General features: G+C 43.2%; 1 protein-coding gene and 1 long non-coding RNA gene across 2 annotated transcripts; both read right to left on the bottom strand.

Annotated features, from left to right (window-relative positions):
- Positions 1–11,666: 11,666 nt before the first annotated feature.
- On the bottom strand, positions 11,667–12,737 carry LOC148691521 (uncharacterized). Its single transcript, XR_015955303.1, has 2 exons — positions 12,607–12,737; positions 11,667–12,159 (listed from the first exon to the last, which is right to left on the bottom strand). It is a non-coding gene; the product is annotated as an uncharacterized LOC148691521 (long non-coding RNA).
- Positions 12,738–13,090: 353 nt separating this feature from the next.
- On the bottom strand, positions 13,091–14,335 carry LOC148691522 (uncharacterized). Its single transcript, XM_088682843.1, has one exon. The coding sequence runs from the start codon at positions 14,333–14,335 to the stop codon at positions 13,091–13,093; it is 1,245 nt and encodes a 414-aa protein (XP_088538969.1).
- Between the last annotated feature and the right edge of the window lie 994 nt (positions 14,336–15,329).

Raw genomic sequence — 15,329 nt, forward strand, 5'->3', positions numbered from 1 at the left:
ATCCATCCTAGGATTGCTCTCGTGCGAACTCGCTTAACTTCGGAGTTTCAATGGAACCCGAAGCCAGTGAGCTCCCAAAAGGCCTCGTGCTAGGTAGAGATGGGAATATACATATAAGGTTTACATGATCCACTCCCCTGGGCGATGTGGGATGTTACAAAGGAGAGGGTCGGCCGCATAAGACATGAGTGTATGAGGGAGGTGGCCGGGATGAGCCCGTGAGGCTTTGTTGTCAGTCATTAAAGTTTTAGTGGCTTAGATGGATTGAAACGGTCAACAACAATGGCATCAATTAATAAAGAGAGACTAAAATTCTTATGCTTGGTGTCGATGCAAATTTCCGCCGTCTTCAGTCTTGACGAAAAATGCACCTGCAAAACAATCAACACCTTTGATCAGAGACCTAAGCCTCACGCGCCCACGAGGTGGGGGGGGGGGGTTAGATCAACGGATCTCCAATGCCTAAGTCAGTTTCTCTGATAGAGTAAAGTGTTTAGGGCTTTTTTAGGGTTGCCAAAGCCCTGAAAATTTGGTAGAATATGGGATATTTATAGGGATAGGTTCAGCCATATAGTGTTTAATGGAGAGATATTATCTAAATATTCCCAAGATATTTAATAGAGATAATATCTTGAGATAATGGGGTAATTATCCCTAATTGATTTAAATTAGGATTACTTACTTGATTGGAGTCAATCTTCAATTAGGAATGTATTAAAGATAAGGATTTGGGTAATTAATCCTTATCTTTAATTCTTTGCAAGGGCAGGTAAGTTATGGGCAGTTGTATTCAGCTACTGGGATCCCCAGGGATGTGAATTGCGCGTGGGAGCATCTAAGAAGTCTGCTCATTTATTAAGGGCAATCTTGTCGCCTCTAGAATTTTTGGGATTCTTTTAGGCTCCACAAATGCCCCCACACCTACTGTGTTGCACACAGGAAAAGGATTGTAGGTGTAGGAATCCCAAGCTGCTTAGGCTTGTGAAGTTGTTTCCCAATTTGAACTTGATCTTCTTTCTTGATTTATAGATAGACTTCTTCTAGGAAAAGGAAAATAATGACCCCTACTACCTATTTAATTATGCCTTAAGCAAGGGATTAAATAAGTTTGAAGAGCAATCTTTATTCTAACAAGGAAGAGAAGCCAGAGGAAATTTTTATTCCCCCTCCCCTAGCGTTCTTCTTTTCTTACCCTTGCAAAGAGTCGTCTTTTGTTGTAGTTCTTCTTCTCCATGCCGCACTAAGGTAAGAAAAATTTGAATTTTCTTTTTCTTGATTTTTTTTGGGAGTTTTGGGATTTGGCTTCGTGGGTGTGAGTGACACAAGGCAAGGAGCCATGGGCTGCTTGGTGGCTCAGCACGGGTTAGCTTGAGCGCGGGGGCACTGGGCTGGGTGAGTCGTGGGGCTCTAGCCTCTCTAAGTGAGCTCGGCACGGGCCAAGCTTAGTGAAGCAGATTCGGGTCTGCTGTAGCAGGCGAGAGGGAGCAAGAGAGGTTGGGCTGAGAGGCCTTAGGCCTCGCTGGGTTGTAGCAGAGAGGGAGAGAGGCGCGAGCACTCACCCCCTCTCTGTTGAATTGGGTCGTGGGCCTTAGGGCCTATTTGGACACCTGGCGCGTGAAGAAAAGGAAAGGGAGGAGGCACGAGCCTCCCCTTTCGCTTGGCCGAGCCGGCTTGGGTCGCGTGGGTAAGAACTTGGGGCCCTCAGGCCATGCGGTTCTCTTTACACAAACACACACACATATTATAATAATTATTATTATTTTTTATTTTTTTGAATTCTCTTTTCGCGAGCTACCCTCTGAATATTTTTCTTCGTGCTTTTTGCAGAAACTTTGAGATGTCTTCCTTCGATCGCAAAAGTGACGAATATCCTCCATCTTTGTACTATCAAGGTGGTTCTTTCGACATGGTGGGCTACTTCAAGGCTGCACATATCAAGATTAATTTTGATGAGCTATTTCAGGATTTTCTTGAGGTGTACAAGCATGCGATTCTGTCAGGGGTTTGCGTCAAGTGGGTGAAAGATGATAGCGGTCATGAACCATGCATCGAGGGTGCCTGTGGTAGGAAGAGAGCTATCAAATTCCATCCATACTATTTTGTGCTGGGATTCACTTTTCCCATGCCATATCTTTTCCAAGAGGTGATCTACTTCATGAAGTGTGCGCCTGTTCAATGTTTCCCAAATGCAGTTCGTGCGATGGTGGTGTTCTCGAACTTGAGCAGGTTCTTTGATCTTGGTTTGACGATAAATGAATTCTGGTACTTCTTTGAGATCAGCCACAAGGAAGGTGTGGGGCAGTTAAGGTCTCACCATAGGCTGCTTGATGCTATTAGCAAAGGTGATCATGAGTGGGCGAGAGACACCTTGGAGGTGAGCGGAGAGTAGGAGTTGGACTCTTCTCCTGAGCTGCGTGTCCTGACTACCTTTATCAGTGATAAGTGAACTACTTCATTCTTGTCCTGCTTGAGTTTTTTTGTTAAGCTACTCCATGACTTTAATTTATTGATCGTCTTTCTTACTTTGTGTAGATACAGAGTTTGGCTTCGGCAGATATGAAGAAGGTGCACATCGCCTTGGGCATTCCTGCTAAGTACCGTGAGTGGCGCTGGCTGCTCTGCCCTCTTCGTCGAGAGAAGGGTGGCCTGCCTCCGAGGGAAGAGATAAAGTGGATAAAGGATGAGGCATTGGCTCGCCTAATCACTGCTGTAGAGCCTGCTGCCAATGAGGGTTGAAAGAAAAGATCTTCCTCACCTGCTTATGAGCCTTCGACCGAGAAGAAGCCGAGGACTTCTTCTGCTGCTCGTGGAAGCTTATCTGCTGCCGAGAAGCTTGTCATTGATATAAATTCCCCCAAGGGGGTGTAAATGATTGTTGAGCCTGAGCTTTTGAAACCTGTTGCTCCGAAGGTGACTGCATCCATTGCTGAGAGACTTGCCCAACGAAAGAGTTCGGTGCGTCCGTCGGGAGCTAAAGCTGGTTCTACTTCCGTCAGGAGCTAAATCTAGTTCTGCCTCCCTAATTGCTACAATGCATAAGACTTTGATCCTAGCAGCTGAGTCTATGCACGTTGATCAGGATGTTGTCAATTGTGCTAAAGAGGCTGAAGTGGTGTTGGTGGCTCAGCTTCGCTCGGCTGTTGAAACGATCAAGAAGCTCGAATCTGAACTCGTCGTTTTAAAGGGTCTGATGTCTCTACCCTAATTTCATTGCAGTTGGAGATCACTCGTGAGGAGGTCGCCCATTTGAATGCTAGGCTTAGTACTACTCAAACGATTTGGAAGCTGCAAAGAAGGAAGTCAGTTCTATTTCTCCGGTGGTTGAGGACCTTGAACGTGTCAATTCGAAGCTACGATCTGCTTATTTTGCCAAGGACGAGGAGCTTATCTTCATGCATGCTGAAGTGTCTCATCTCAATGAGGTTGCCAGTAAGCTTGAGTCCAAGGAAATGGATCTGCAAGGTACGTTGTTTGCTAGTGGGAACTTAAAAAAGGAACTTAATGAGCTGTAGGGTGCTCACACTGGGCTTGTCAAGGAGAATGAGCAGCTGAAGAATGAGAGAACTGGTTACGAAGTGGCGCTTGCTTCCTGTCAAGCCGATTTCTACAGGCTTGGATATGTAGAGCATCTTCAGGACAGGCCGTCAAATTATGAGTTTTCCGAGAAGGACTTCAAGATTTTTTCCATTTCTCCAGTTGATCTACTTGATTTCTCATTTGAGGTTGCCTTTGGTGGAGCAGCTGAGGGTCAGGCAGTCCAGGCAGTGGTGACTGAGGGTCAGGCAGTCTAGGCAGAGGTGACTGAGGATGAGCTGATGGAAGCTTTGGTTGCTAAGAGTGGTGCGACTGCTAAAGGCGTGGCAGTCGAGGAACCTATGGCTATGCAGGCTGTCAATGAGTAGTTTTTTTGCTTAGACTTAGGACTTTTCTTCTTTTCCTTTTTGTTCTGCTTTGCTTGAACTTTGTTGGCCTTCGAGTCGGTTTATCAATTTGCTAGAAATTTAATAAACAACTTTCCTTGTTTTTGCTTCATCCTTCTCTTTTTTGCCATGTCTTTTACGAAACTTTACCGTAGGACGGGGTACTGGGTGAGTTGCTTCAATGAAGCAGTTAATCCCACGTCATCACTTAGGTTTTAGTTTCGGCTTTGGGGCTTCTAGAGCCTTGCCTGCTTGAGGCAACTTGTAAAACTTTGCCGTGAGACAGGCAATTGAGATGGCTACTTCGATAGAGTAGTTGACCCACGTGGTCACTTTAGGCTTCAGTTTTGCCCTTGATGCTCATAGAGCTTTACCTGGAAGAGGAAAAATGCAAAAATTTTAGCTTATAAAGCCGACGGCCGAACTCCTTGTTTTTGTAGGAAACAGGCGAGTTACTATAGCTACTATAGCTATAAATCTCAGCTTTAGGTAGCTTTGTAAGCTTTAGCCTTCTCAGGGCGTATTGCAAAATTTCTAACCTATAAGGCCAATGGTCGAACACGTGCTTCGCGTAGAAAGCAGAGGAGTTCTTGTGGCCACTATGGTTGTATTCTGGCTTTTGAGTGGCTTCTAAAGCCTTGGCCCTACTGGGGCGTATTGCGAAGTGTTTAACTTATAAAGTCGTCGGTTGGACTCATACTTCTCGTAGGAAGTAGAGGAGGTCCACATATCCACTATAGTCGTACCTCGGCTCTGTTCCAGCAAAACTTCAATCGTAGATCGTTGGCCGAAAGCGTTGCTTTTAAGTAAGTAGGTGAGTCCGCGTAGCCATAGTAGGCGTAAGTTTCGGCTTATGGATTACCTTGGGCTGCCAGCCATTGGGTTGTCGGCCGAGAGTCTTACTTACAGAAGCAGATGACCCGCGTAACCACTTCAAGCATCATCCTTGGCTCTCGAAGGCATTTTAGGCGTGAGGTGTAGGCAGAATCATGCCTCAGAGGCCATATCTTTCAGAGCTGTAGCTTGATTCTGCAGGTCACATAACTATTATTGCAACAGTTTAAAACCAAGCCACGTTCATGAAGACTTGCACGTCGAGGACGAACCATCTAGTCACGCGAACTCTTTCATGGGCAAGGGTCCTGCATTTAGAGTCTCTTCTGATTAGAGACCCAAGATCCCGCGAAATTGAATCCTTCAGTCAGCTAAGTCTATCCCAAGGGAAGGATTATCGTGGCCAATTCTGGGAGTTGTCCGGCCCAGGTAGTTGCTGTATTCAAGGGAAACTGAGCAGTCGTACCACCCATCCACATCTAGATATTCTGAATTAGTTTACCCTCTCACATTGGAGAGCAGACCCATGTGGATGTCGGGGAATTAGTTTACCTTCTTTCATTGGAGAGCTTACCCATGTGAGTTTCGGAGAATTAGTTTACCCTCTCGTGTTGGAGATCTTCCGCCAAGCTTGTGAATAATTCCTTCAATCTTTATTGAAAATAGAGGCTTTTATTAACTTTTGCTCGTAGGCAGTAATGGCATAACAACTGATAATTCTTAGCATGCGAGGTCTTGTTCGTCGAGCTGCTTGAGTCTTCAAACTTTTTCGTCTTGAACGGGGTCTAAGAACTAGTGGGAGATCACACGTAGTACTTCCTAAGGTTGTAGGCATTCCACTGTTTGTCGATTTCTTTGTCACTCATAGTGATGAGAGTGTAGCTACATTTTCCGCCTACTCGACTGATTTTGTATGGACCTTCCCAGATGGGAGCCATCTTTTTAGAGCCTTCCCGTCGGGTGATGATGAAGGCTTTTCTGAGGACTAAGTCTCCTGGCTGGAACTACCAGATTTTTGCCCTCTTGTTGTAGTTGGAGAGGAGTTGCTACTATGGACCGCAATGCGGGTAATAAGCTTCTCACGCTCTTCCTCAACTAGGTCTGAATTGGTGGCTATCTCCTTTTTGTTCTACTCGAAATTCGGTAGTACAGTGCTTTTGCTTGGCACCACGATGTTAGGAAGAATGATCGCCTCAGAACCATACGCCAGGGAGAATGAAGTTCACCAGTTGCTCATCTTTGGTGGTGCGATATGCTCATAGAACACCTGGGAACTCGTCTAGCCACTTACCCTTCTTGTCGAAGAAGGTCTTCTTAAGGCAATTAAGGATGGTCTTGTTGGATGCCTCGACCTGCCCGTTACCCTATGGGTATTGGGGCGTGGACATGTGCTGCTTGATGCCATATTTTTCGAAGAACCTCACCAAGTCTTTGCCCACGAACTGCTGACCATTGTCGGTGACGATGGATTATGGGATGTTGAAGCAGCAGATGATATTCTTCCATCTGAAGTGTTCTATGTCCGTCTGGGTAATTGTAGTCATGGGTTCGGCTTTGACCCATTTTGGGAAATAGTCGATCATTACAATCATCATGCCTCTGCCCTCAGTAGCAGGCAGCATTGGTCCTACCAGGTCAATCGCCCACTGCATGAATGGCCAAGGGCTCGTATATGGGTGGAGTTCGCTGGCAGATTGTGTAGGCACAGGCTTGAAGTGCTGGCAGCTGTCGCACCTTTGTACATACTCCTTGGTGTCTTGATGCATGGTTGGCCAATAATAACCAGCGTTAAGAACTTTTTGTGCTAGGAAGCGGCCTCCAGAGTGGCTTCCGCATACGCCTTCGTGGATCGAGCTAAGAATCTTCAGGTCGTCGAAAGGCGATAAGCAGCAGAGATATGGTCCTGAGAAGGATCTTCGAACGAGGGTGCCGTTCCACATGTAGTAGCGTGTTGCCTTCATTTGGAGCTTTTTGGACTCCAGTCTCTACGGGAAATGTTTCATTGACCATGTAGTCAATGATGGGATCTTGCCAACTCGGGGTTGTGTTGATCTACGCTACCTCGACTGTTGATTCCTCATCTATGCTTAGCTTTTCCAAGTAGTCGACTGGGATGGAGCGCCTGAGCTGATGGTCTAGCGCAGAGCCTAGGCTTGCTAGTGTGTCTGCGTGGGCATTTTCTGCTTGTGGAACTTGAGTGAGTGTGTATGCCCGAAATGTCACTAGTTGCTCTCGTACCTTTTTTAGGTATCGGGCAATCTTTAGATGCTTTGCTGGGTACTCCCCTAAGGTTTGGTTGGTGATTAGCTGGGAATCAAAATAGATCGCTAGCTTTTTCACCTCTTGGTCTTTCACCAATCGAAGACCTGCTAGTAGGGCTTTATACCCTGCTTATTTATTTAATGCCTTGAATCTTAAAGTGATTGCCTGCTCGAGCATTGAGCTGTCTATAGTAGTGAGAACTAGGCCTGCTCCCGATCCTTGGTGGTTGGATGATTCATCGACTTACAAATGCTATAAATCTCCATCAGGAGGGGTTGGCACGACTATGGTGTGCTCAACTACCTTAAAGGTGTTTTTGGGCTGTGTGGCTGCATCCTTCAGGCTTAGGGTGAATTCTACTATGAAATCTGCCAATGCCTAGGCTTTTATCGTCGTGTGAGGTTGGTATACTAAGCTGTATTAGCCCAGTTCCAATGCCCACTTCATCACTCGTTGGGAAATGTCCGGACTATGCAAAATCGATCGCAGTGGGTACTGTAATTGCTATTTGGCGAAGGTATGGTGGTCTTTCTGCACTTCAGCTGCTATTGCTGGGGCAAAAGACTTCTCCTTCGACTCCTTAAGAACTTGTACAATGCATCGCTTGGACATGGCCTGGTCACCTTTGATCTTTCCGACTACTCCTTTCGGGATACGAAATCGGATTTTCTGATACTCGATCGAGGTCATAGCTCCAATCTTCACTAGCCAAGGTCGGCCCAGTATCCCGTTATGGGGAGATGGGTCACTAACGATCATGAAGGTTTGCGATGAAACAATCGATGGGCTGGTTACGTCAAGTGTGACAGTGCCAAAGGCGGTTGGATCGTGCTTTCCAGGCCCATCTTCTGGATAACTGACAGTTGTAGGATGTTAACTGAGCTACTGTTGTCCACCATAATTTTGTCAACGATGGCGTGGGTCAGTTGAATGGAAATCACCAAGGTGTCGTCATGGGGGAAGTCTATTCCCTCAGCGTCCTGCTTAGTAAAGCCGACGATTGGTCCAGATACAGCATCTATGGCTTAAACTTGATAGACCGATCTTGCTTGCTGGATTTTCCTTTTCTTGGTGTTGTTGGTGGCCCCTAGATGCTCGGATTCAGTAAAGATTCAATTGATTTGGATTGTCTTGGTTGGGGGTTCGGCATCATTATCTGCTTCTCGCCTTGGCCGGGAAGCTGGTCTATTGACATACTGGTCGCACTTGTCTTCCTTCACGAGTTGCTCAAGGTACGTTTTCCACATGGTGCGGTCGTTTGTTGCATGCCCGAGACCTCTATAGAATGCGCAATACTTTGTCTGGTCCTTCTTGAAGGTGTTCCCCTTTATAGGTGGTGACAAGTTGAACCACGACTTGTCTTTGAGATCGCAAAGGATTTAGTTGATTGGGATCGAGAACTTGGTGTATGTCTTGGGTGCTGTGACTCCCTTTGTTGGGGATCGGTCCCTGCGTTTGTTTCCTGGCTTGCTTTTGTTGTTAAGCAGTTTATCGCTTGCCTTCAAAAGAGTCGGTTCCGCATCTCTGTGTGGTTGCTCAGGCGGCTTCTAGGAGTGCTTTTCTTCGTCCCAAAGCATAAGAATTTGCCAGGGACAAGTTCTCACCTATAATCAATTCTCCAAATAGTGGGTGCTCTGCTCAGAGCCCTTTTCGGAATGCTGAGCATGCGATGCTATCATCTCATCCGACAATCTTCGCATTCTCCGCCTTAAATCTCTTGACTTATGTGTTGAGTGACTCCTTCTGGTCCTTCATCATGTTGAAGAGGTGGTCAGACTTCATTTTAATCGAGCGGTAGGACGAATATTACTTAGTGAAAACCAAGGAAGGTTTGCTGAAGTTCCAGATTGAACGTGGCGGCAGGGTGTGAAGCCAATCTTAAGCCTCGCCTTGGAGCGTCGTGGCAAAGATCTTGCACATGAGAGCGTCATCGTTGGCGTAGAGTGTCATGGCACTTCGGTAGTGCATCAAGTGCTTGTTCGGATCTTCATCTCCCTTGAATAAGGTGAAATGTGGCAGGCTGAACTTTCGCGGTGGCTCCGTCTGCTCGATCTCGACTATAAAAGGTAACCTGCTCAAGTTGGCCACGCCTCTACGAAGGGCATCATTGGAAGTGTCAATGCACTGGAATGAGTCACGTTTTTCCGCCCTTGTCCTGCTTCAGGCCACCTCATCTAGGGCGTACTGCATCTCGATGCACTATGTCCATCGTGGGTGGAGCTCCTCCTACTATCACGTTAAGCCTTGAGGATCTCCATCGTGGGGCTATGTCCTCGTCTCCACTCTCCAGTCCAAATCCTTGCAAGTACGGCGTTCCATTCGTCGTAGTGTCTGAATTTCCTACCATTGTATCCTTTCTCCAGGGATTGATTAAGAAACTTTTCTAGGAAAAATTAATTGATACAATGTGTGAGAAATTCAACGTAATAGAAATTCAAGAAACAAATGTGAAAGGCTTCTTCGAGTATTTTGAATCGACTCTCAATGAAAGCACCAATTTGTAGATGCAAATTTTCGCCGTCTTCAGTCTCGACAAAAATGCACCTGCAAAACAATCAACACCTTTGATCAGAGACCCAAGCCTCACGCGCCCATGAGGTGGGGGGGGGGGTTAGGTCAACGGATCTTCGATGCCTAAGTTAGTTTCTCTTATAGAGTAAAGTGTTTAGGGCTTTTTTAGGGTTGCCAAAGCCCTGGAAATTTGGTAGAATATGTGGTATTTATAGGGATATGACTGGCCATATAGTGTTTAATGGAGAGATATTCTCTAAATATTTCCAAGATATTTAATAGAGATAATATTTTGAGATAATGGGGTAATTATCCCTAATTGATTTAAATTAGGATTACTTGCTTGATTGGAGTCAATCTTCAATTAGGAAGGTATTAAAGATAAGGATTTGGGTGCCAAGGGCAGGTGAGTTGTGGGTAGTCGTATTCAGCTGCTGAGATTTCCAAGGATGTGAGCTGCGCATGGGAGCATCTGAGAGGCCTGTCCATTTATTGAGGACAATCTTGTCTTTCTCGAATAAAAATCCACATGTCGCCTCTAGAATTTTTGAGATTTTTTTAGGCTCCACACCTAGCTTTCCAGTGACTCGAGATGATGCCCAGGAAGAAAGGATGGAGTCAAGCTTTTATTTTATTTTTTTCATTTTTTATTTTTTCTATTTAACTAATACAAGGGCTAATTAAAATTAAAATTTTATTATTCTAATTTACATGGCATCATAATATTGGAGAGGGGTACCTACTACAATATGCTACGTCAACATACTAACGGATTTTTTAACGGAATTCAACCAGAAAGACGATATTGATTTAGATCACCTAATTTCATGGATAACATTGATTGATTTTCAATTTCAAGGACCATCTTGATTGGGTAGGTCAATTTCAGAGACTATTTGTGATAAAAACCCTAATATATGATCATGTCTGTATTTGGTTGTTTGTAACTTTTTAAGAAAAAATATTGGGTTTTCACTATAGAGTACCCAATTTACTAATCATATGTGTGGCCCAATAGAATTATAACACCTATTTATTTAATATTCTCTCAAACTATTGCAATTCTCATAACTAAACACCAATATACATCCTTTTAGGATGTGAATACTTTCTACTTTTTCTACACTTATGCTCAGACATTGATGTTTTGTAATAAAGGTTATGACCTGCTCACTTGCGCACTCTTGGTTCTTTTAGTTCAAGTTTTAATTTATTCGTACTTTCCACATCAACTACACTTTATGGATTCCTCACCTTTTAGGTGTTGGCCAGCACGTCTCGACATTTGGACATTCTAGATTAGGGTGTGTCATTAAAGTAGTTTTTTGACACTGTTCACCTGCTAAACTAGTAAAAGTTAAACAAAACTGTTATAGATGGTCTTCAGCCATCTCCATAATGGAGGACTAAACGTAGCCCTTGGTTATATTTTAGTCCTCTAAAAATTAATATTGGCTTTTTAGCAAAAATGGCCTCTGAGATTGATATAACTACTCACTTTGATCCAAGACAATGAAAATCGATAGAAGTGGTCCCTGAGTTTGTCCGTTGTAAATCATTTTAGTCATTCTATGAAAAATTTGTAATATTCTCGTTAAGTGGAGGAGTTGGTTTGACAAATATACTTAAAAAGTCGTCAGATGGTCGTTCATGCTCATTAGAGCACTTAGTGAATAAAAGTGAGGTTCTTATACAAAACTAATCGGCAATAGCAATATGAAAAATAACTCAACTTTTTATATGCACATTCTAAGTCCATTCTTTCCCCGATGTAGAATTCACTTTCGACACTTACCCTAGCATTTTGCCATGACAAAAAAAATCCAAAAACCCAACTCCATCAAGATATTCTTTCCTTGGCCCACACCAAAAGGGCCTAACTCAGCTAGCTACAATTCATCTCTTCCACTCTATAGCCCATGCAATTTAGGATTGCAACCAATTAACTAAAGCCCAAAAGACCCACCTCTACTTTCTGCTCACTTTTATCATTTTTCTCCCATCAATGGACCCTTTTTACGTTAGTTTCTTTTACATTTCATGTAAAAACGGAAGTGAAGGTATTACTCAATCCCACAAAATATACCTTATTTATGATAGTATTATATTTTCTATATAATACAAAAGAAACACATGAGCTTTAATCACAAATATGTTTCCTTTTCATAAGTCAATCAACCTTTTTTCCGACTGTAAAACATGTTCAATTTTCGTGTATGCACAACCTCGAGAGATACAAATTTAGAGCTCAAAGACCAAGTGATTACATAGGCTACGACTAGTAAAATTGCACTGTCAGCTATAGATGTCAGAGCCGGTCGCTGTTTCAATAATATCTGCTCCACTCATCCCTTGGACATAGGTGCACTGCCGCAAACTAGCCACGAGGATATGTTAGAAACCACTCTCCTCAACAGCGTCTCCATAATCCTTTGCCAATCTTACCATAAATCACATTTGCAGATTTTCTATTGATTTTTGGCTTCGGTCGTCTTGGCATTAATACAAGATACACCGAAGACAACCAAGAAAGCAGGAATTGTACTCAAATTAAACATCACGTGCACTTCTCTCTCTTGTGCAGTGGATTGGGTGGAGAATAGAGATAGTTGTATTTACTTGATCAACGAACCTGCAACAAAAACGAGAGGGAAAAAAAAGAAGACAGAAAATGAGTATGGCAACATATACAAAGCTGAATACAGAACATATCAAGATCTTAGACCCAGGAATCCACAACGTCCTTGGTCCCCTTTTTCCCATATCAAAATACGAGGCAACTCGGAAACATTCAGGATATCAATTTGGACTAACTGGATCAGTTTAAAATGGTCAACTTTCGTTAATGACTGGAACATTATTAAACATTCTTTTCACAAAGAAAACGATAATAATTTGGACATGAGCCATAACTCAAGTGGCACGGGATGGGTGGAGCGAGGGCAGAGGTCAAGTAATACTGTGGACAGAGATATTTGTAGTTTAATAGTAGATCAATATTCATAACTGAGTTCATCAATATTCATAACTGAACAATCGAAAGAAAAAGGAAAAGAAAAAGAGGCCTTGGATAGCTAACCCTCTTGACGCATCCTCTAGGGTATATAGCAGTCTCATGGCATCCACATATTGCAATTCTCCCATAACGGTTGAAATCTGAAAACACCAACATTACCCGGTTGCAAAATAGATGACAACATAATTATACTTGTTAACAACGGAGTATGTGATGTCTGGTCTAGTAACGGTAAGATAAATCAATCGTCCAACCAATCTTCGATACAAAGATGGGTCTTTGAGTAATTCACCTTTATCTGAAAGTTTGTTTTCCTCCATAGGAAATCCTACTGGTTTTGCACCCAAAAGGCCGCAATCCTTGATTATTTCAAGGGCATACTTTCTTTGTGAAATACATAGTCCTCTTTTTGAACGAGAAACTTCAATACCCAGAAAATATTTCAGATTGCCAAGATCCTTAATACGAAAGCGAGTATGAAGAAACCGTTTGCGAGCATTAATGGTATCTAAATTGTTGCCCGTAATAATAATATCATCAACGTAAATCAACAAAGCTGTGAAGGATGTACTGTTCTTTTGGGTGAAGAGAGAATAATCTGCTTTGGACTGAGTAAAACCAGCGGCAAGGATAGCTTCTGTGAATTTTGCAAACCACTGTCGAGAGGCTTGCTTGAGACCATATAAGGACTTGTTGAGGCGGCATACAAGGTTCTCCCCCTGACGCCGAAGACCAGGAGGAGGGGACATGTAAATTTCTTCCTGAAGGTCGCCATGAAGAAAGGCATTATGAACATCAAATTGTTGAAGAGACCACCCTTGATGGTGGGAGTAGAAGCAACGTGATGAGCAGAAGAACTTCCACGAGAGAAGCTGCTACCACCACCATTTTGTTTGGAGTTGCGTGTCTTGTTGGGATTGTGATGAGGATGATCCGGTGGATAACCATTCTTCTGCCAACAAGTCTCAACGGTATGATACTTAGTGTCGCTGTAAGAGCAGTGAAGAGGAGGTCGACTGTTGCTGCTGGTCTGCGACTGTTGGTGCTGCTTCTTGGAAGATTGCTGTTGATGGCGAACCGCCATGTCTGCTGGTTCAGTTAGACTGCGGGATCCAGTGCCTAACTCCCGTTGTTTTTCTTCTTGGATGATCGAGGAATACGCTTGTCGGTAGGAGGGAAGTGGATTCATCAATAGGATTTGTCCACGAATAGCACTGTAAGACTCATTCAATCCCATAAGGAACAGCATAAGTCTATTGGTTTCATGTTGTGCGCCACAAGTGCAGATTGTTGAAGAACTATAGGATGCTAACTCATCCCAAAGACCCTTCAATTTTGTGTAATAAACAGCCACAGATTGTTGGCCTTGGGTGAGAGAGGCAATCTCTCTTTGAAGCTGAAAAATTCGTGGAGCATTGCTTTGAGAAAATCTTTCCCGAAGATCTTCCCAAACTTCATAGGCTGTCTTCAAGTAAAGAATTGAATCTGAAATATCAGATTCAATGGAATTGATGATCCATGCAAGTAGCATGTTATTGCACCTCTGCCATGCGGCGTAAGCATCGGGTTGCTTTGTTTCAGATGGCATGTTCACCTTGCCGTTAATAAAACCAATTTTGTTCTTGGCACCTAAAGAAATCTCCATAGCTCGGCACCAAGTGTTGTAGTTGTCCCCAGTCAATTTTTTGGAGACTAAAATCAAACCAGGATGATCTGAAGGATGAAGAAAATAAGGGTCGGCAAAACTCTTGCTGTCGCCCTTCTTGATAATGGTGTTGTCGCTGTCAGCCATGGAGAAGGAGGACAACAAACGAAAAAAAGGTTCTGGTGGTTTCGGCGGAGAAAAGAGCTAGGGTTTGGAACCAGCTCTGTATACCATGTGAAAACTGTATTTAGCCAGAATGAATCCTTTCATTGATAGAATGCTCAATATATACAATACCTTTCCTTGTACAACAAGAAGACCTAGAAACTAGGAATACGATAACAGAAAGTATCAATTACAAATCAATTAAATAAAACATTCCTATCTAGTTACATTGACTTTCTAACACCTCTCCCTATGTTTTCATGAGGAAATAGCCAATTTACGAAATGAAGCCACGGTATGTGGTTAACACCATAGCCCTGAGTCTACATGAACCAACTCTACATCCCTGTACAAGGATAAACACATTTATGAGATTTCCAGAATGTTGCACTCCTGAGTCCTAATCACCATTAACTGATAATATTGCAAACAATTTGAAAAGATAAACTAAGTTCCAATTACTACAATACTTATACACAAGGATACTTGTACGCTCCATGGCTAGAAGATGAATGGCTGAATTGACCATTTGTATTGACTCTTCCAAGAGTTGTGATAATATAGCTGCGAGCAATTGTATCAGACTGCAATTGTGGAATGTTCCAGTTCCAGCCTTGAGAAGTGACGGAATTGTGTAATTAAACACGCATCCGACTGACCACATCCAGTCCTGTCATGAAGCATATAGCAGCATGGTAAGCAATTGTGTAATTAAACACGCATTAAAACGCAGTTAGAACTTCACTCGGGACCAACCAAATAGATAAAAGAGCTTTTCTATAATACTCAATGTCTTTTAAACAAATCTTTCACTTGAGCCCTCAAGCCATCATTATTAGAAAAAGTACGACTAAATAATTTCCACGAGTTCAAAGTATTCGAAACTGTACATAATACAGGACAGGTCACAACGTTCAAGAGAGAAATCATATAGATACTGCATATTAAACTAGAAAACTATCGCATTGTTAAGTCA

Source organism: Pyrus communis, chromosome 13 (assembly GCF_041283825.1).
Source record: "Pyrus communis isolate YQ-2024b chromosome 13, ASM4128382v1, whole genome shotgun sequence".
Classification (NCBI taxonomy): Eukaryota; Viridiplantae; Streptophyta; class Magnoliopsida; order Rosales; family Rosaceae; genus Pyrus; species Pyrus communis.

What these genes read in the sequence shown, in the direction of transcription:
- LOC148691522 (XM_088682843.1), bottom strand. Translation starts at nt 14,335, where the DNA reads ATGGCTGACAGCGACAACACCATTATCAAGAAGGGCGACAGCAAGAGT.